At 38.5% G+C, this 20871-nt stretch overlaps 1 protein-coding gene across 1 annotated transcript; it reads left to right on the top strand.

Annotated features, from left to right (window-relative positions):
- The first annotated feature begins 16581 nt into the window (after positions 1-16581).
- LOC139970999 (E3 ubiquitin-protein ligase NRDP1-like) lies at positions 16582-18627 on the top strand. Its single transcript, XM_071977118.1, has one exon. The coding sequence runs from the start codon at positions 16904-16906 to the stop codon at positions 17888-17890; it is 987 nt and encodes a 328-aa protein (XP_071833219.1). The 5' UTR covers positions 16582-16903; the 3' UTR covers positions 17891-18627.
- Positions 18628-20871: the final 2244 nt, after the last annotated feature.

The following is a 20871-nucleotide window of genomic DNA, read 5'->3' as shown; positions in this document are numbered from 1 at the left end:
ATTCGAACACCACCTCAATTTTGAAACTTTTCGGTCTGAAAATTGAGATTTTTAGGCATTTTTTGCACATGTAGCACGCGTGCACACTATAGTTCATTTGACGGAAAAGATACACCTGGCTGACTTGTAAGGATAACCGCCCTTCTGACGTCCTACATGTTTAAAATTGGCGTTTAATTTAATTATTTTTTCTCTCTTTTTTTTTTGGCCAAGAGCAGGGGGGTCCGGACCCCCTGGACCCCCCCCCCTGGATCCGCGCCTGCACGTGTACGAGGAAAAACTTAACATCGTCGTTGTACCTCTTTTGACTGTTGCATATTCTCATAAATTAATTGTTTAGACATTTGAAAAAAAAATGGTATGAAAATTGCCGCAATTTACGCCTTTCTCCACAAGATTTGGTAGGATCACAAGTTTCATTCAAAATGGATGCAGAAATCGTTCACCATTAAATTCCAAAATTATATCACATGAAAGAGCAGCATCTCATCTCTCTTATGGTGCAATTATTGGCATTTTACAGTATGCATAGCGTTAATTATTGTCGCTTTAAAACAGGTACGAAAAAGTAACAGTCTTGTTATTGTCCGCTAATTTAGGCTGCCCTTAGTGGCTGCTGGGGATCCACTTTCCGCCACAGCGTACCCAGCGCTCGTCACAGTGTACAAACATCAGTGGCCAACGGCGTGTAACGTTGATGTATACACTATTGGCTGCTGTTAGTGGCTGCTGTTAGTGGCTGCTACGTTCAAACAGGTTAAGATCAAGTTTACGCCAGGACGAATGGATCGTAACCAGGATGACGTTAACTCACGTAGCCAATAACCAGGATAATGTTAGCAAATTGTTAACCAGGGAATTTTCACCAGGTTGTTTTTAGAGTGTATACGCTGAAAATAAATATAACCTATATTATTCTTCATCTCATATTTGCTCGGGTCGCCTAATGAACCCCGGGCCCCGGGACTATAGTTTTCCCTGAGCCTACCGTCACCCCTACCCACCCCCCCACCCCTTGTCTCTTTCTCTATTCAGGCCAGGGTATGTTCTGCTAGCCATATTTGCAAAGCAGATATGTAAAACTTGCTTCATCATTACTTGGCATCAAAACAAAGCCACTCACCCAATACATACAATGATCGAGCAACAATAATATCAGGTCTTTCTTTTAGCCAGCCTGGTATAAGGTAACAATTGAAACAAGGGATACGTAGCTCCTCCCCCCCCCCCCAACTCCAGTTTTGTTAAAAGTCTCCAAAGTACCTCCTTCAATAGTCCTAGCTATAAGGAGTGCCCCGTTTCGGTAAAACGTACCGTACCCTGTTACTATTTGTTAGTAGTTAAAATGTGGTCTTTTTTTTGGACAAACTCTACAAAGTTGTACTGAAGAAAATTCGTCCGTTTGTTGAAAGTGTAAGAAAATAGTGTGATTGCCACTTTACCGAGAATCTAAGCTCTATGCACACACACACACACACACACACACACACACACACACACCAGACAATTTCGTTTGGATGCCATCAAGTTTTTAGTTGTGTGTGTGTTTTTTTGTGATTATTATTATTGTTGATGCTTGAATATTGAATAAGATGAAATAAACTGTCACAACTTCCGTGGGATGAAACAAAATGGCAGAGCCGTATATAGAGAGAGTTTGGCCAACTGGCGATTTGTGACGTCACACGCAAACCATGGGCATCAAAATAGGTCCAGTTGTCGTTACCAGTTGCGCGAAACACGAAAAACACCACACACAATATATAGCAGCTTTGCACACTGTGCTCGTTGCGAACAAACGAAGCGACTCAGAATGTCAGATTTTGACAGGCATACGAGGAACAAAATGGATATCAGGTAATGAATTAGAGTATGCGTTAGTTAATGACATTTACGTTAATCTTCACACCAGAAATGCATAGAAAACTAGCTGAAAACCTGTCATTACACTTGTTTCATTTTACGCTTCATACTACTAGTCCTACTTCAGTCATACAAACGAAAAGCACACATCACAGTCCTGGCTAGGCTAGATTACAGACGCACAACTATAGCATCAGGCCTACATTAATAGATCCTTCAATTAAATAAAGTAGGCCTACACATAAAATGACAATTTATGCTTCACAGATCTTTTCAGGTTTGCCAAAAGTAGTTGTACCAGAGGTCATTGTATTAAACTCCAGAAGTTACATAGTAGGATTAATATTCGGCATAACTTTTTCTCTAAAGTCTAATACAACTTATACAAGGGTTGTGAATGGATGGAATGGTTTGCCTTAGAAGGTTGAATTGCAAGTAGTGTGAATGGGTTTAAGAATACTTTGGATGAGTACATTAAGCATTGTAATTGGGTATGACATTTGATGTCCTCGGTTTTATTCCTCTCATATAGCCTTAGGGTCCTTAATGGGGACTTGAATGTCTCTCCTGGTCTTGTTTTCTACTAAACTAAACTATATACTTGAGTGTAGGAGTTAGCAATAGTTGGGAGTCTATTGGCAAACCTAAGACTGATATTGTGGTGTTAATTTCTCAGGAATGTAGTACTAGGCTATAGTAGGTGCAACAGATTGAATGGGTCTGTCGAGAAAAAAAAAGCTGCAACAACTGAATACTGGTGTATCTTGTAGCTTATGTATTTTCCATTAACATATATACTATACGGTCATGTCCTTAATAAGGTTTCATGGATCACACTGACATAGTGTGCCTACTTGTCAGTGTTGTCAACTGAGCACAGGGCTGATGACATCATTCAGTTTGTTATTATGCAGACAGCAAATGGCCATAATGATAATTATTAATTGTTACTTATTCTTCATACTGCCCTTACTGGCCTTACCTGAACAGCGATGTATAAAAATGCAATAAGTTGTTAAGCCTTTCATTTAAGAATCGTTTCAGCCTATCCTATTTCAAACATATGATTGGCAGGTTTCCACGTTACATAGCTTATCAAAATGGAGCTGTTCTGTAAAGCAAGAAAACTGTCACACATATGCATGCATACAAACACACTCATATAAATTTCTGAATATCTTTTCAGCTGCCCAAAGGTACTGGAATGCAAGCTCTGTTGGGTGAATTAAAAAACCCTCATTGTACTCTTTTATTACGGTCGGCGTAGCTGGAACCAGCAATGATGGTGATGTGGATTTGACAGTACCTAGACAAGAATTCAATAGCTGCTTTGTGTTGAAGTGGGTTCAACTTGCTCAAGGCCATGACAGGATTCCGACTAGACATCAGGATGAATTATCTGTTGCAGAGCTCTATAAACCAGGCAGTTGTTAAAACATCCATTGGGTGACCCTCACAGTCTACCAGGCACTGCATCGCAGAAGCAAAATGAAGTGTGTGTGATACCTTCATCTTATGAGAGTGGAATGGTATCAGTGTGGCCTCTGTCAATTTGGCTTCAAGTCTTTGTTTTCTTGAAAGCTGAGAAGATCTTTCAGTGGTTTCACACTGACCTCTGTGCTTGACAATTCATGTGTATTTGCCAGCTCAGGAGGAAGCCAGATTTTAATTACATTAACCAATGCTGACTTTTTTTTGGACATGTGGTACATCTGCAAGGAGGTGAAGGAAGCAGTTGGAGTTGCATGGATGTGGAATCTTGTTGATAGTCTGGCAGTCTTATCCACAGATTATCCCAAAGCTTCTCCACATTGCCACATTCAGAACTTATTACATTGATAAACTTGAAAATTGCAGGAATCTAAACCAAGCACCCATCAAGGAAATTTGTTTGTATCATTATTGAAAGCTGTGACCTTCTGATGTGACAGACTAATGTGAAATAAAGGGCAGTAGATTACCTTGTAAATGAACCTTGTTATTGTTTGATTGTATCTGATGTTTGCAAAATTTTAAGTTGCATGCTACCAATTGAAACATAATTCTTTCTCTATTAATGGGATATAAATGCTTCTCCTTAAAGGGTGTGAAGACTCCCGCACAAAGAAACGTCTCATGCCGGTTATCTGACCTAGTTTCGAATGCGGTGTAACAGAAGTGTTAGACACCACCATTGATCCCAGAAAGTACCCACACAGCTTGCTACCATCTGTAAATAGACATTAATGTACAGTCAATACAAACATCACGGTCAATACCCACAACACAGTGCACATAGCAGCGTGGACATCTCAGGTCTAGATAAAAGATAACAAGGTATCAGGTTTCATTACTGTCTGCATTTTGTAGCGACACAAAAAAACTTCACTTGCAAGCAACGGAAAGTAAACTTTTTCAGAGCGTGGCATGCGGTTTAGGGCGAGTCTTCAATACCTTTAAATATACTGCATCGGTTGTTGTCCCTTGATCATTTGCTTGTGTGTGAGCTAAACAGCTTAAATAATATGTAAAAAAATAATACAAACTTTCAAATTGCCAGATATTTACTTGCTCAAAATCATTATCCAATCATGATTTGTTGCTATCCTTGAGTCCATTATTCAGATGATGAGGCAGATTCCCTTCAACACTCCATGATGAAGGTAAAACCTTATATCTTAACCAACTGCCATTGAGTGTCCATTTGAAAGTTTCAAACACACAATTGCATTGATTAAAACAAAGACTTTATTGCTGTGGTTGCAGGAACTGGATTTCAGTCTAGTAGTCACTCACCAGGTTCGTCTTTATCAGTCTGCTAACTGTGGCTTTTTATGTTAGGAGTTTTCTTCAGAGCACATGTCACCTTTGATTTGTAAAAAAAGTCCTGAAATTCAGGGGGTTAAAATGTACTGTCTAAAGATAATTTAAAAAGATTTTTTATTAACTTCAATCATCAATGTGGGTGTCAATTAAGGGAATAAGGAGCTACTGATGCAATGACTTTCTGGCATAAGTGCATTTATAATGTGTTAAAACTTGAAAGGTGTATCATACTGCATCCCCCCCCCCCCCTCTTAATTTGCACTCCGTTGGAATGCACAGACAGTTTTGCTTATTAATGAAATACCAGTTAACACTAAATTTTCAAGTCTTCCTTTAAAACAGTCAAACGAAACCGTGCATTGCCTAAACTAGGCCTACGCAATAGTTTGAACATTTCTTTATCAACATGTGGTGACAGGGCTCTTAAGATAATGCAGTGACCAAGACAAGAGTGTAGGGTAGTCTTTGCAATAAGCATGACTAAGGCTAGGCTACCAGTACCATAATTAGCCTTGGCCTAGTGGTCTTTGAAATGTAGCCTAGGCCCCTGCTACTTTGATAAATGATAGTTGACTGCATCCAAATTAAACCAAGGCCTAGGCTATACTTTTGAAGAAGAAAAAATTAGGCTGAATTCATGTTAGCCTAAAAAGGCTAGGCCAATGCTGACAATTAACACAAACCAAGATCATTTAACCATTTGGGCACTTGTTTATGGCATACTAAAAGGGTCTATATAATTAGGCCTGTATGTGTACACAACCCACAAGTTGCCAATGAGTATAGACCTAGCCTAACTAGTTTAGGCCTAGGCTACTTTGTTTTCCTTAGGCCTAGTTAAATTGGGCCTTATACTGTGCCATATTATGTAATGTGCTATAACAGTTGTAGTAATAGCAAGAATGGTCCAGGTCTAACTAAGCCCAGGCTTAACTTATGCTTCGGGCTTAACTAAGGATTAGGGCTTTACGTGATGCCTAGAGGCTAGCCCACCCTTTTACATTAAACTAAAAGTGATACTTTTTTAGGCTAGGCATAGCCTAGACATACAATAACTAAGAATTAGGATAACTATATGTGCGACTGAAACTGCCATGCCTATGATTAGGAGAGCTGGCATAATGAAATCGAATTTTTGGATCGTAAAACGAGAGAGAATAGCCATGAATGTAATTACAGAAACCAGTCTGAACGTAAAATTCTCGCATTGCTTGTACATTACTCGTATTACACTAGGGCCTATGGCTAATATGGGCCTAGGCTACACAGACTTTTTTCATTAGATCTCCATCTTGTTCTTTCTACTTCCACAAAATTCCTCTTCTTTTATGGTCAGTCGGAAAATCAAACAACAATATCCATGTTCTGACCGATTGCAGCATCCCCAGCACCATTTCTTTCATAATTTCGTACTTTTTTCGTGTACACAAACGATAGTCATACACTGTGAGTACGCGTGTCGCCTGCTATAAAGTTTTCAGGTGGACCTATTTTACCACCCTGTGTGGGCGTTTTCCCTCTCGACCAATCCAAATCGGTTACATGGTTGGCCAAACTCTCTCTATATACGGCTCTGCAAAATGGCACCCTCTAGCGCCCCCCCCCCCTTCTATTGCGACCCCGGGTTTTCCTTTGGCCTTCAAAGCCGATAAAATACAATTTTAGATAGATTCAGGGAAGTAAACTCAAAGGACCAAAAGACTACTGAGAGGTTTCTGAAAGTTAACAAAAACGATATATTAACAATGATACGATCTCTACTGATTTGTACAAGGATTCTTGGTACTAGAAATTTGGAATATCACAGACAGATTTTACAATATTATACGGCCGTTAAATACTTAAAAGATTACTTAACTTATCTTTCGCGGCGCGTGCCGGCTCCCGGTTCCTTTCGTAGCTGTGCTGACCTCCTTGCGTCACCAACAACGATGTCGGGAGTATCCCTCGTAGGCTAGTATCCCGTGACTTGGTCAGGAGCAAAACCGTTCCCCGCTGGTCCAATTCGACTCAACGTTTGTTTCCCAAGGATGGCTTCCTCCTGGGTGAACTCCGAAAAACTCTGCCGAAGTCACGCCTGTCCCGGTTAAACGACGCACCAATCTGATAAACGAACAGTCCACCGGTTCCTCCGTCCGTCCCCTCGATAATTAATCTCTTATCTCAGATGAATTTCTTCTCACAATTCTCCTCCCTAGGTTTAGTGAGTAAACATGTTAATTCTGACTCGACTGGATAATTAGATCGGAAAAACTCCTCATCACCGAAAATATTTCTTCTTATATATAGCCGGGGTAGAATCTCCCGAAAGTTCTTTTCCAGGAATCCTGACGGAATAACATCGAGAATCATCCATGTCTCGAAGATACGACTGATAGTTCAACGTTCATTGGTCGACGATATCTGGTCACCTGCTAAAAATATCTTCCCGCATGTTCTGGAAATTTGTAATCGCTAATGTCGAATAGTACGAAGACCTAGAGAGGACATGGTAAAAAAATATATTTATTACGTACGTACGTAATATTTATTACGTACGTACGTGATAATTTTACGTTCTATACCGAAGATAGTAAGAAGTGGCGGTACGCGGTACGTATATACTGTAACACATTTGTCTACATGCAAGAAGTCAGAAGTCAAGCTTATGCAGCCTATAGACTAGTTAACTCAAAAATGCCGGAGACAGACAATTACGGTACGTTCGTTCGACTAACAGTAACACCACAGGTATGCCTGTACTTAAGCCGCCACAATTTTGTGCTGGAACTCATTCCCGGATCATTAGTCCTAGGCTCAATTAATTCATAAATAGGTCTGGCGTATGTTAGACCTAGGCCTCACGTTAAGCTTGTGTTCATTGAATCTCACGTGGATAGGTCAAGGGCTAGGCCAGTGATAAGGCCTGTGTAGTGTCTATTGCCGCTGTCGATCCAAGATGATGTTACGGCAACTCCCTGGTAGATCACTTAAACTCCCCAGCCTATGCACATATAGCCAGGGTAATACGTAGATGGGCGAAGGTATTTGTTCGAACAACTCCCTGATTGAACTCAAAATTTATAGGCTAGGTAAGGGTAGGACAGGACTACCCTACACTACAGATAATTGTTTGAGGTTTATTTTGAGCCTTGAAATTGATTTTAAAAGTATAAACGTGGAATTGTATGTTGATAATCATATTGTGTAGCCCTCCTGCATCAACATCTAGCCCATTTATTATAATAACTACCACGTCAAATTCAATTCAATTAAGGTTAGTTGCTAATCTCAAATCACTACATTGTATCAGCTAGTATTAGTATAAGGTTAGCCTACTTTACACACAAACCTAACCTAACAGGTTACTAAATGTCAAAGGAGCCTAGGGTTAAAAACCACATAAAATGCCCTGTGGAAAACAATCCCCTGCAAACAGAAATAAGACTGACCAACTGAGAGAATTATTCCAAGATTAAATTAGGGTAAGGGTTAGGTTTTCAAAAAGCATGGCACAAACTATTAGTCTGAAGAAAGCGATTAATCTTCTTTTCATTCTAGTTCGTTAACACACCATTTAATACTTTAATTGTTTCATTCCTTTCCTAGATTGGTACACACTGGAAGAGGTGAAAATGAGAAATTGAGAGAGGCTACCAAGTAACACAGGTTTGCAATAGTAGAAGGATGTCTGTAGCTTGGATGCTGCACATCAAGAATGTGATTGTCGCTGTTTTTATGAGAAACAATTTGATGTTTTGCATTTCAATTCATCTCTCTGTCCACAATTGATAATACCTGTTGGTACAACTTCAATGAAACTTGCATAGAGGTGGCCTGTGATGAAAAGACTTGTGGAAGTGCTCAGGAATTTTATGTCAAAGGTCATTTAGGGGTCGGTTAAGTTAATTGTTTGGAAACGCTTCTTCCTGAGTCCACGGATGGACATGTGGATGTATGCAAAACGTGATCATAATTATGGTCATTCGGGCTCGGAGTATCAGAAATTTCATGTTCAAGGACACTTTGGTTTATACTTTAACTACTTAACTGTTAGCTCAAAATCTTTTCAAATGAATCTTTCTTGTGATTATAATAAGCTTAACTTACCACTTTCTATTGGAGTTAAAATAATTTGCACAAGTATGTGAGGTCCAAGGATGAGCTTATTACTAAAACATTTATGGTATCGTTGGAAGCCTAATTATTGTCTTGCAGATGTTCGGTTTGTCTGTGCAAAGTGGTCAAATATAATTGTAATTAAATTAAAAATATGAATTAATTACCAATAATTAAATAATTAAATTAAACAAATAAATTTGGTATTAGGTCATCCCTATCATTAACAATGTGAACAAAGATCTTCTAAGACCTTCCTATCTAGTTTAATGGTAGTCGGGATATGCCCCAAATTATAGCACGCTATAATGGCAAGAAGTTTCAAAAAGTATCTTCCAATTGTTCTCAGACATTTTTAAGGACACACAAGATGACTGAATGGGAAAATTTCCTCAAAGGTTGTAATAAAAACAGTAGAATTCTGACCAAAGGTGACCACATTTGAATATCTAGCATATTTGGGGCTAATACAGCATACCTTTAAAGAAAAAAAGCTACTGACACAGGGCTGAATTTTGTCTTAACAAAGGTTATTGGGAGAGAGGCTTTGATCAAGTATTTCAAGAGACAGGTATAGGGTCCATTTCTTGTTCTGTACTGAAAACTGTTCAAGTGATTTCCAAGTTGAATCCTTGTGCAAAAGTGCTGATCAAGGTCTTGGTATCCCTGTTACATTTCACAGTTGATGTCGAGCAATCAGAGCTTCAGCATGTGACGATGGTTATGCTGTAAATATGTCCTCAAAATTTTGATTTCAGTATTGCATTTCTTATATTAATTCATTGTATTAATATTTGAGGAATTAATTAAATTAAATTGCAAAAGTTCACTTATTACTCAAAATTCAAAAGTAATGGAGATGCAAATAAAGTTAGCTATCAGTAACATTGATGATGTTGTTTTATAATTTATGTTCTGCTTTTTCTCAATTTGAATGCATTGCAACTTAAATGGAGAATAAGGTGGCATATTAACAAGGAAAGGGGTGATTTAACCAGGAATGAGGTGGAAAATCAGTTTAATATTAACCAGGATAATGGTGACATCAACCAGGAAATGTTGTTTAATTTAACCAGAAAGGGGCGGAACATTCTGTGATATTAACCAGGATAGTATTAGCATCAACCAGGAAATGTTGGTTAATATCACAAGGAATGAGGTGAATACCCATTGATATTAACCAGGACAGTGTCAAAATTTCACCACGAAATTTAACCAGGCTTTCCTGGTTATATCTACCATAGACTATTCCTACTCGGGGGGGGGGGTCACCCGTTGTGGGGTATCCCAGCGTGACTGGAAGTCTCTGACTGAGGGAGAGGTCAAAACGGGTCCGTGTGTGTGTTTGGGGGGCGGAGTCCAATTGTGTGTCAAATACTCCTCCGAAACTGTTGGGCCGATTTTTTTTCAATACTTGGTGGGAAGGGAATCCAGGGTGCACCCTTGTGTCACGCAGGCCCCTGGAACCAGAGGTCAAAGGTCACATTTAGAGAAAATCTCATTTTTGCTGTATTTCCAAGGGGAAACACTGAATTGACATGAAACCTTCACAGGTATAATGGAAATGCAAGTATTATCAAAATATGTGACTGACATGGAAACCGAGGTCATAGGTCACGTGGTTAAAGCTCAGAAGTATATATTTTTAGCACAATTCTGTGTCAAACCTCCTCCTAAACAGTTGAGTCGAATATCTTCAAACTTGGTGGGAAGGTACCCCAGGGTGACCCATTGTGTCTCGCATGGCCCCCGGAACCAAAGGTCAGAGGTCAAAAGTAAAATTGAGTGAAAAATGATATTTACTTCCTTGCTATAACTCCAAGGGGAAACAACGAATTTTCATTTTTCATTTTCACTTTCGTTTATATGTTCTATGACAACGTACAAAATTGCAACAAGTCTATATTAATTAGTATCTGATGACGTACATTGCAGTAAATGAGTGACCTAAGAACCTTTGTAGGTTGGCTTTATATGTAGTAAGTCACTCCCCGTATAACACAGTTAAGCTTATAACACATGGACAAAACTATATATACAAAGATTAAAAACAAAACAATCAATAAAATGAAGCAATGCAAAAGAGGGAAATGTGGTAATAGTCAGTAACATCTCAAGTATAGCTATTTCTTCATTTTCTTCTGAAAGATGAAAGAGTGCTATAATGTTTTAATATCCTGTGGCAATGAGTTCTAGAGAGACTTTGGGCGAATTCTCTAACAATGTTTGGCAGTATTAGTTCTAAAACGTGAAGTGTGGATGTAATCAGCTGACCTAATATTATAATTATGGATTTCGTAATTGTAGGTAAAGAAATTTGTGAAATTTGCTGGGAGTAGATTATGAACAATGCGGTAAGCAAAAGTATAGCTAGCCCTCTATATTGACATATATGATAGCATCAAGCTTGAGAAAATGAAGAGAAGAAATCAACTTATTATGATCAGTATATATGTTTAGCATGTGGTATGTGACGAATTGCTTTCTTTTGTACTAAAGTATTAATTTGTTGAGGTGAACATTGTATGCACCTGACCAGACAGTTAAGCAGTATGTCAACTGTGGTAAAAATGAATGTAAGATACAAAGAGCGAGGAATAATTTTTGGAAGGAAATGTTTTAACTTTTAGAGAATAACAGTTCACCTGCAGTGGAACTAGGGTCAATATGACTTTTACAAGTTACGCTCAAATCAATAACGACACTGAGACATTTTACATCATCTATCTTGTGGATGCAAATGTTACTTATTGTTAAGGTAAACATTTGTACAGTATCATTTGTACTAATATTGTTATGAACATGGAACCTTCACAGGTAATAATGGAAATGTCCAGTGCTATCAAAATATGTGGTTTCCATGGGAACCCAGATCAAAGGTCACGTGGTTTAAGGTCAAATATATACTTTTAGCGCATTTTGTGTCAAAAAGTTTACCTAAACAGCGTGACCGATATTTTGTTTCCATGATAATCGTAACCAATGCACACATGCAGGCAGAGTGTGTGTGTGCGCGTGTCTGTGTGCGCTTTTCTTTTTCTTTTCTTTTCTCTTTTTTTCATTTTTTTTTTTCACGGTTAAACTATTGTGCGAATGTACAATACTCCAATTAGGGCATGGTATCTTTATTCAATCATATCACATTGTTTTGGGACAATCTGGAACTCTAAGTATTATTTCGACCCAAGAATCACCAGGCTGGCGTGGTGGCCTGAACAATAGGAAGACAGCACTGCGCGTCGGTGTTTGTTGTCAGGCTGTGTGAATCGCGCCGATCGGATGACAGACACTGCTTTGTTCAACACAATGGCATCGCCAAGGTGGAATTTTTATACGGGCCTAGGATCATTTTACGTCTTGTGTGTGTGACACCTCGCCTGTGAACACGATATCTCAAGAAGAGAAGCTTGGATCAATCTAATATTTGGTGTATATGAGTACCACATTGAATCAAAGAACCCTATTGTTTTGCGGGGAGGTCAAAGGTCATGTGGCGTCATCAGGGGCCAAATAGTGAAAACTTTGTAAACACGATATCTCAAAGAGGTAAACTTGGACCAATCTCATATTTCGTTAGTAGGAAAACCACATTTAGGAGCAACAGCCTACAGTTTTTGTCGGAGATCAAAGGTCATTTGGGGTCACCAGAGGTCAAATTGAGTAAACTTTGTAAACACGATATCTTACGAAGAAAAGCTAGGATCAATCTAATATTTGGTGTATATGAGTACCACATTGAGTAGAAGAATGTAATTGTTTTGTGGGGAGGTCAAATTACCATGGGCCAAATAGTGAAAACATTGTAAACACGATATCTCAAAGAGGTAAACTTGGACCAATCTCATATTTCGTGAGTAGGAAGACCATATTTTGGAGCAACAGCGTATAGTTTTTGTTTGGAGATCAAAGGTCATTTGGGGTCACCAGGGGTCAAATTGAGTCAACCTTGTAAACACGATATCTCAAGGAGAAAAGCTTGGATCAATCTTATATTTGGTGTATATGAGTACCACATTGAGTAGAAGAATCCGATTGTTTTGTGGGAAGGTCAAAGGTCATTTGGGGTCACCAGGGGCCAAATAGTGAAAACCTTGTAAACACGATATCTCAAGAAGGGAAGGTTGGACGAATCTCATATTTAGTATGTTGTTGGTACACGTCCAGTACAAGATTTTATTGAGGGCAAAGGTCAGTTGGAGTCACCAGACGCCAAATTGTGCAAACGTTGTTTTATAAGCTACCGTATCTCCCACAAACCAGCCTATCAGATAACATGTGCGTAACGCCTCATATACGAATAGGAGGCTATTGACAATTGGATATGAGCTTATGGGCATCCGCAGCATCTAAAACTGAAACCACAAACATATTTGCATTGGTTTCAACGTGCCGCTCGGAAGCCTTATTTTGCGTGCAGAAAGGTGTACTATGTTGGACGTTTTCCGTTGTATTTATTTCAGGTTGGATGTAGTTTCGTTGTGACCAGGCAGCGTTTATGAAGCTTAACAGTTCGTCTAGTTAGATGTTTTTCTATGACCAATCTCAATGCGAAAATAATTGTGTAAAACGGTCTTAATTTGGCAGTGAGTTCACGAGCTTTTGTCTGGATCGGCTGTTGACCTCAATTTGTGTAGTCTCTTCCACCAGTTTCAGCATAGCTAGGCCTTAAAAGTAACGTTCGACTTTCGTCACGTTTATGATTATGGGACAACTTGAACAAACCTGGCTAGGCCTATGAGCAATTTATGTTGTCTAGGCCTGCAACGGTTGGGTCGAATAGGGTTCGTTAACACAACAAAGTGAAGAATACCAGTCAGAATACCAATACACTTAAGATGGAAACACATCTCCTTAATTATTTCGGAAAGGCATTTTCCTACTGGATACCAGTCATAATTCGCAAAGTATAGAACAATCAAAGGAGTTTTGAGACAAGTTTGCTGTTGTTGCTGCTAGGTGTTTTTACAGACGTTTGACTTTTAATTGTTCAAAGTCATTATAGTAGGCCTAGCTGCTTATTTATGATTCTGCGACATGTTTTACTTTGTTGAACACTTACTTTTGTTGGAAAGAGTTTAAATTTCATAATGCAGAGAAACGTGACTTTCCAATGCGCAATTACGTAGCACCGTGTATCTTCCTAACTGCCTAACCTTTGTTCATTGAAAGTATTGATGTTGCAGATCTGTACTTTGGAGACTTAAACAACACTAATAAGGCTAGTGGCGAGTGGAATTTGGCGAGAAGATTTTTAGTCACGGTCGCCAAATAGCGATTACTTTTAAAAATATTTGTCGAGGCCTGTAAACCTTCAAACATGGTAGAAATCATGGATACTTTTCATACATGGTATATGGATTTGCCATGATATCGAGTACAAGAATCCTATTGCTTGTGAGGTCAAATCTCCTATAAGTCACCAGAGGTCAAACTCTGAAAACCTTTTACATGATATCTAACGATGGAAATCGTGGATACCTCTAATACTTGGTGTGTGGATTCATAACATTGAGCACAAGACCCCTATTGTTGTTGATGGAGGTGTATATAGCCACGTACAGTATAGACTGACCTGTGTTATCATGCCATAGTGTTATTGAAACAGCTCGTTCTGGTTATACTAACAAGCAGAAGTCTAGTGCATTAAATTCATCGAAACCTCAATGCATTTTGCATTCTGCATGGTTGTTTTCAAACTTATTGGAAAGGTACCAAAGGTCAGAGGTTAAAGGTCATTTTTTGTGTTTGTGTGTGTGATTTTTTTTTTTTTTTTTTTTTTTGCGTAGCTAATAATTCATCTGTTTATTCGAAATGCTTACTGGCGATGAGAGGAACTTGTTGCTGTTATTATTATTATTATTACTACAAATTTAAAATTGTCCTACAATTAGTCGAAAGGCTTAATTATTATCATTCAATAATGCAAACAAAAATAAACGTTTTTCATTTTACACTAAGGTGGAAGAGGCTTCCTTTCGTCTTAGTCAATCCTTTTTATTATTTCCTGTTTTTTTTTTTTTTTCTTGAGAAAATTGTCATTATGTTTGATGTCATTATGTTTATATAACTGGAAGTAAGTCCGTACTGAATTATGATGATGATTATGATGATGACGATGATCATCGTGATCTGATCATCACGATCACGATGATCATGATGATACAGTTTCAGCGTACCAAAATATGGGACCTATTCTGATGACCTTTAACCTGTATACTGGGGGCTGCCATTTTGTCTGTCTGACCTGTTCTTTCACCAATTCAGTTTAAAACTGACTTATAGAAATGAAAGGTAAGTGAAACGTGTGGAATTAACAAGTGTAAGGCATGGTATGAATTTCACAGTGAAGTACCTTAGCAAAGGCTTATAATCCGGCATGATGTTTTCAGTCGTTTTTAATAAGCGAACTGTAACAAGTGTAAACTGTGACCCTTATAGGTCACCGTATTTATTCCGATAATGTGCATGCAGTATAAAGAAAGCCAAATAAATAATAGGAGTATAATACACGTGATGGAAAGTCCCACTTGATACTGTTGCATTCGTCTCTTGATATTTGTATGTATAGAATTGTTGTATGCTAATAATTTCAGTATATTTTTTTTTTCTTAGTATTGTGTTTATTTGGGAAATCACTTATCAAACACGAAAAAAGAATTCTTCCCTGTAAGGAATAGACTCATATCGTATAACTAAACATTGGTTTCAATTTGAAAACAGTCCAACTTTATTTTCCCATTATAACTAGGCCTATACTCTTTATAAAAGAGGATATTAATGTCAATCAATTTTCACATTAAATGTGTAGATTTCATTTTTTTTGGGAGGGGGGGGAGGGGGGGGGGGGAGAAAATTCATCGCCTTCATAAGTTGAAGAAATTGTGCGTTTGTTTGATTGATTGTTTTCATTTCGTATAGTTCAAACATTAAATGACTTTCAATTGGCATGTTCTCCTACATGTTTTTTCCTATACATATCACTGCGAAGTCAACCGGTCTATATGTAAGTAACATTTATCTTGCAAAGAAAAACCTTTTAAAACGTTTTGTAAAGATCAGTCAATTGACATCCTTTTGTGAATATCCTTCGTTGGCCCTATTCATATATAACATTGCAATATATCAGTCCATATTCAGTTCATATATACCTGCTTCAGAGGTTCTTGGCATTGACTGGAAGCCTTACCATCAGGTTAGAAATTCATTATAGAAATACTGTCAAATGACACTTGAACGTTATGAATTTATTTGAAAATATATTTTTAATATACTATAGAATAGAAGGTATTACCTTTCAAATACCAGAAGTAAATTCATGTAGAGTCCAAGTGTAGACTCAACGAATATTCTAATTAGTTAATTTGCATCATCGCTACGTTGTTTTATATATGTATTTTATCACTTACGGTAATAGTTTCTAATTTTCTGTATTTAAATGAACCACTTACAGACACAAGGAATGTTACCAACATACACTTATATCATTAAGTAGAACTCAGTTCACATTGGGTTTTTTCCCCTTTTCTTCTTCTTCTTCTTGTTAATGAAGTGAAAGTATTAAAGTGGTTGTCATATACTTATAACGTTTCTGTCGGTATAACCGCGCGGATATCTTAATGGGAATATCTGTTGCTGTCGTCGCTTGCCGTTCGCTTGATTAATTACGATGTTCATCTCATGATGATAATTTGGGCGCGGTAGGATGGTTGCCATGAGAACTTGATGCGAGGTTGCTACGAGATCGTCTGCGTGATATAATAAAAGCTCCGCCTCTTTATTACTTGTGTTGATAAATGAAACAGTGCAGCTGCCACTTCTGCTACAAAATCAATACGGTATAGTAAGTGCAGGAACAAAACAAACATTACTTACGTGTTACGAACGGTATATATGTGTTGTCGTTTGTATTATGATTTCAGCAATAATTTAGCGCAACTCGCTCAGAAAACGTTGTGAAATTGATCAGTTTGTTCCAACTGTTAATAAAGAAATATAGACAGCAGGTGTGGTAGAAATTACTCGACTCGTCCATTACATCACCGTGTGCATTTACAAGTGAGAACATGTTATGGAATATATCGTATATATCCTATACAATTTAGGATTTAGCCTGTAGTGAATCTGCTACAACTGTGAAATGGGTTGGCTTATCGAGAGATTTCCATCGAAACCTGATCAAGACTTGTTGTGTGGGATATGCAAAGGAGTTTATCAAGATGCAGTGGCCACCTCGTGTGGACATACTTTTTGCGCAGTATGTATTCAAACTTGGCTTGACAGAGCTTGTAGGAAGACATGTCCACAATGCCGCAAGACTTTGACAGGTTGTGAAGTAATACCAATTTTTTCCTTGCGCCAAGTGGTGAATAAAATTTGTATTTACTGCGAAAATCGACCACGTGGTTGCACATTTATTTCACGTCTAGAAGATGTCAAAACACATACAACGCATTGTGGTTATGCTGCCAAAAAGTGTGATGAATGCGGGGACACCTTGAACCGGAGAGACTTTGTAGAGCACCGCGATTTTTGTCATGGAAGAAACATAAATCGAAGCATCATAGGATATACGGCGGAAGACATTCATCAGAAAAATGGGATTCTAGAAAAGAAGATGGGCATATTGGAAATTCAACTGAAACATACCAGAAAGAAGTTGGAGCTTTGCGATGCAGATAACAGGAAACTTAAGAGAGAATTATCGACAGCGAAAGCGGAGATCCAAAGTCTTTCAAGGGAAATTTCTTTCAATGAAATCACTGCACCTATTTTAAATCTGACAAAGCCGGTATCTGTGGATGACGTGTCACCAGACACGATATCTGAGTTATCGCTTTTAATCACATCTTCTTTGCGCGTGAAACCAGTGCACGTTAACGTCGATCGAATCTTTTTGCTTATAAAGCGTCACTATGAAAAATACGCCAGATGCGGTACATGTTACGAGTATGACGTGCATATGATGATAGCCACCGCTTACGCCAGTAACTGGTTTACCGGTGAACAGAGAGTGCTCTTGCATCACTGGCTGGAGAGCATTGCGAGGTACAGGAAATATGTTAACATGAGGACGAGCATTGCAAATGTGCAACTTGGCCCAGTTCGCAATACGTCGTCGGTGTAATCTTCGGTGTGTTTTCTTCCAAATGTATGAAATATGCATGGGACAAGTTCAGTCAATATATAAGGCCTAACATTCGATTGAATGTTTGGCTATGAATTTCTGATGTCAACGGGTGTGAAGGTCCAGAAGGCTGCCAGGAATTAAATGTGCAATGTGTGTATAGAGGCCCTCTGATGTGTCCTAAATGATACGCTTCAGAGTCATCTAAAACGGGTGATGCTATTGGTCATTATACCAATAATATACTTGGATCGAAAATGTGAAAAGGGATCATTATGTCGCCGTGTTCTCCGTATCCATAAAACTGGTTTAATTAAATCAACACGGCTTACAGTTTTCAAACGTCGGGTTAATGAAAAGTCAAGCAAAAAACGTTAACAAATCAACTATCCGTTTTAATCCGACCCCTTCAAAGTACTCCTAGACATCAAGGGTTGTTCGGATGAAATGAAATGGTCTCTGTGAGGCTATTGGTATAACGAAGAAGTTTATTTCAAGACTGAGATAATGTGTTTCGGCATAGAATTTTTCAACCACAATTTTTGTATGCATCTATGTGAACTGATTTTCGTTGACAATTTCTTGTAGCCAGAGATATAGGTATAATTTGTCAACTGACATGGCACCCAATCGATTTTTCACCATTTTCATCAATGTTTGTCACTTTCACTACAGCATGTCTTTCGCGACCAGTCTTTCTCTTGATCATGACAATATATATATATATATATATATATATATATATATATATATATATATATATATATATATATATATATATATATAGTTAGATAGATAGATATAGAAGGTCCTTAACTTCACTTGCAGTTCATAATTCACCGGGAATTCGAAATATAACAATTCTTAGATAACTTAAAGTTCAAGTATCAGTGTTCAGCTGAGTTCAAAAGTAACTTTGTATTTCCTTTTTAATGTCTATCTTCTGTTGACGTGACTTCGATAGGGTTCAGTAGCTAGGTTAGATTGTAGTGTTCTTGTGGTATTATTAATGTTGATAACCCTTCCCTCTTTTAGATTGTCCCGCCCACCCCCCCCCCCCCTCTATTACAGCTACTATGAGTACGCCTTTTTCAGTACATATATTTCTAACCACACTTCATAACACCTGCTTAAACAACAGCTAATTCAACATATGCTGACATTCCCCATATGCTGACATTCCCCATATGCCTATACCGACTCACCTCTGATTCTCCCTTCCATCTGTCTATTTTAATACGTCCAGACATTACTCATCCAACACGTTTAATTGACTGAAACTTTAAAATCATACAGGCTCAAGGACACGCGTCGATTGGCTTTGTGTTTGTTATGAGAACAATCAATATGGAATGAGACAATGGAAAGAGTATATTATGTTATACTCCCGATATCGCAATATATGTAACAGTTTAACAAGGGAGCTGTCAATAACCAGATATAATAGTTCGCCATGCCGTACAAAAAACCAGAATGGGTGCATACCAGTTGGTGTGTACAAACGGGAGAGGTGGGGGTGGACGCATTGCCCCTCCCCATTCCTCTGATCGTCAGTTGGAGGAAATGGTTCAGTGGGGGGGGGGGTTCATTTTGCCGAGGAAGAATAGACCAACTACAAAGAGTGCATACCTCCCCATCCCTCTTTCAAATTCACCCAAAGTTAATTTGTTAGCAAAATCTTGAGTTTATAGCTACTTCTGTATATTAAACGTATAGCCTAAATATGCTTCAGAATGCGCCACTTAACGTCTTAGTATGTTTTGTCCTTACAAAGGTGACAGTTTCATGGACCCCAGGGCAACACCGACTCTATGGTAAAATCCTTCATTCGCCTCTTCCATAAAATTTCAGGTCCCTACGATACTTTAACAGGGGAGGACGCCATGCAACCCCCTCCCCCCCCACCTCCCCATACATGAGCCTCTCATAAAGTTTGATGTCACTAACTAAATCATTTTGGAGTTTATTTATTATAAGCTTAATCATGCGTTTACTATTAATTTTTGTAAGTCCCATTATTTGATCTCCTCACCCCTCACTCACCCCCCCTCCCCCCTACATTTGAAATCCTGTGCATGCCACCGATGCATACACGGGCCACCACAAACAAACCAATTCAGAAGAGTTGTAGTTAGTTCACTTTTGTGAGATTTTCGAAACTTTTCAGCCTTTCTTATTTAAGAACGTAGAAGAACAATAATCAGATGTGTAAGAGTTTATACAACGGTTTAATTTGTATGTTTTCTAACATAGCTTTTGTACATGTTTCGACGACGAGGCATAGGGTTGAGAATTTGGGAGGTAAGTGGATCCGCAGCTTGGCTTGATCTACAAAAGCGACAAGTAATTTATGGGGGTTGGGGGGGGGGGGAGTGGAGGAAGTGGGAGGTCTTTCCATTTCCTTTTCACGCCTCCAGAGTATATGACGATGACATTCTAATTCTTCATCAATTCTTCATCAATTCAACTTTGATCAGGAACAAGTCAAATAGGAAACAAAATGCTTTTTTTTACTCAAATATTCAACTTCAAAATCTATTTCGTATTTACCGACAGGCTTAACTTTATGACCAGTTTATATCAATAAGGCGAAAGATGGTAATCTACAGGAACGCCCTTTCACCAGCAATTTATCTCTTTGCAGGACTTCCTGTCCTCTAACACCCAAAAGCTGATGCATTCCTCTTATTGACCTAAACTGCCTATCTCCCCCCCCCCCCCCATCAAACCCCCAACCCCGTCCACTCTGATATCCTTCAGTTTCAGGTACCTTAAACATTATCATTATTCTATCATACGATGTCTCATCTAAGTTTTCTTTGAGTTTTCCAATAATGTGTCATTCCCCTCATTAGGAAACAATGTTCTTGCTGCGGACACATTGCAATATGCTTGTTAGTACCATTGTTGGATCCAAGTCAAACATTGACTCCTGTTCGGAGCAAGGTTCGTTTTCATTGTAATCTGAGAGTAGGTCCTCC

Source organism: Apostichopus japonicus, chromosome 8 (assembly GCF_037975245.1).
Source record: "Apostichopus japonicus isolate 1M-3 chromosome 8, ASM3797524v1, whole genome shotgun sequence".
Taxonomy (NCBI): Eukaryota; Metazoa; Echinodermata; class Holothuroidea; order Aspidochirotida; family Stichopodidae; genus Apostichopus; species Apostichopus japonicus.
Note: the sequence above shows the minus strand (reverse complement) of the source record. Positions and strands in the feature narration are given on the sequence as shown.

What these genes read in the sequence shown, in the direction of transcription:
- LOC139970999 (XM_071977118.1), top strand. Translation starts at nt 16,904, where the DNA reads ATGGGTTGGCTTATCGAGAGATTTCCATCGAAACCTGATCAAGACTTG.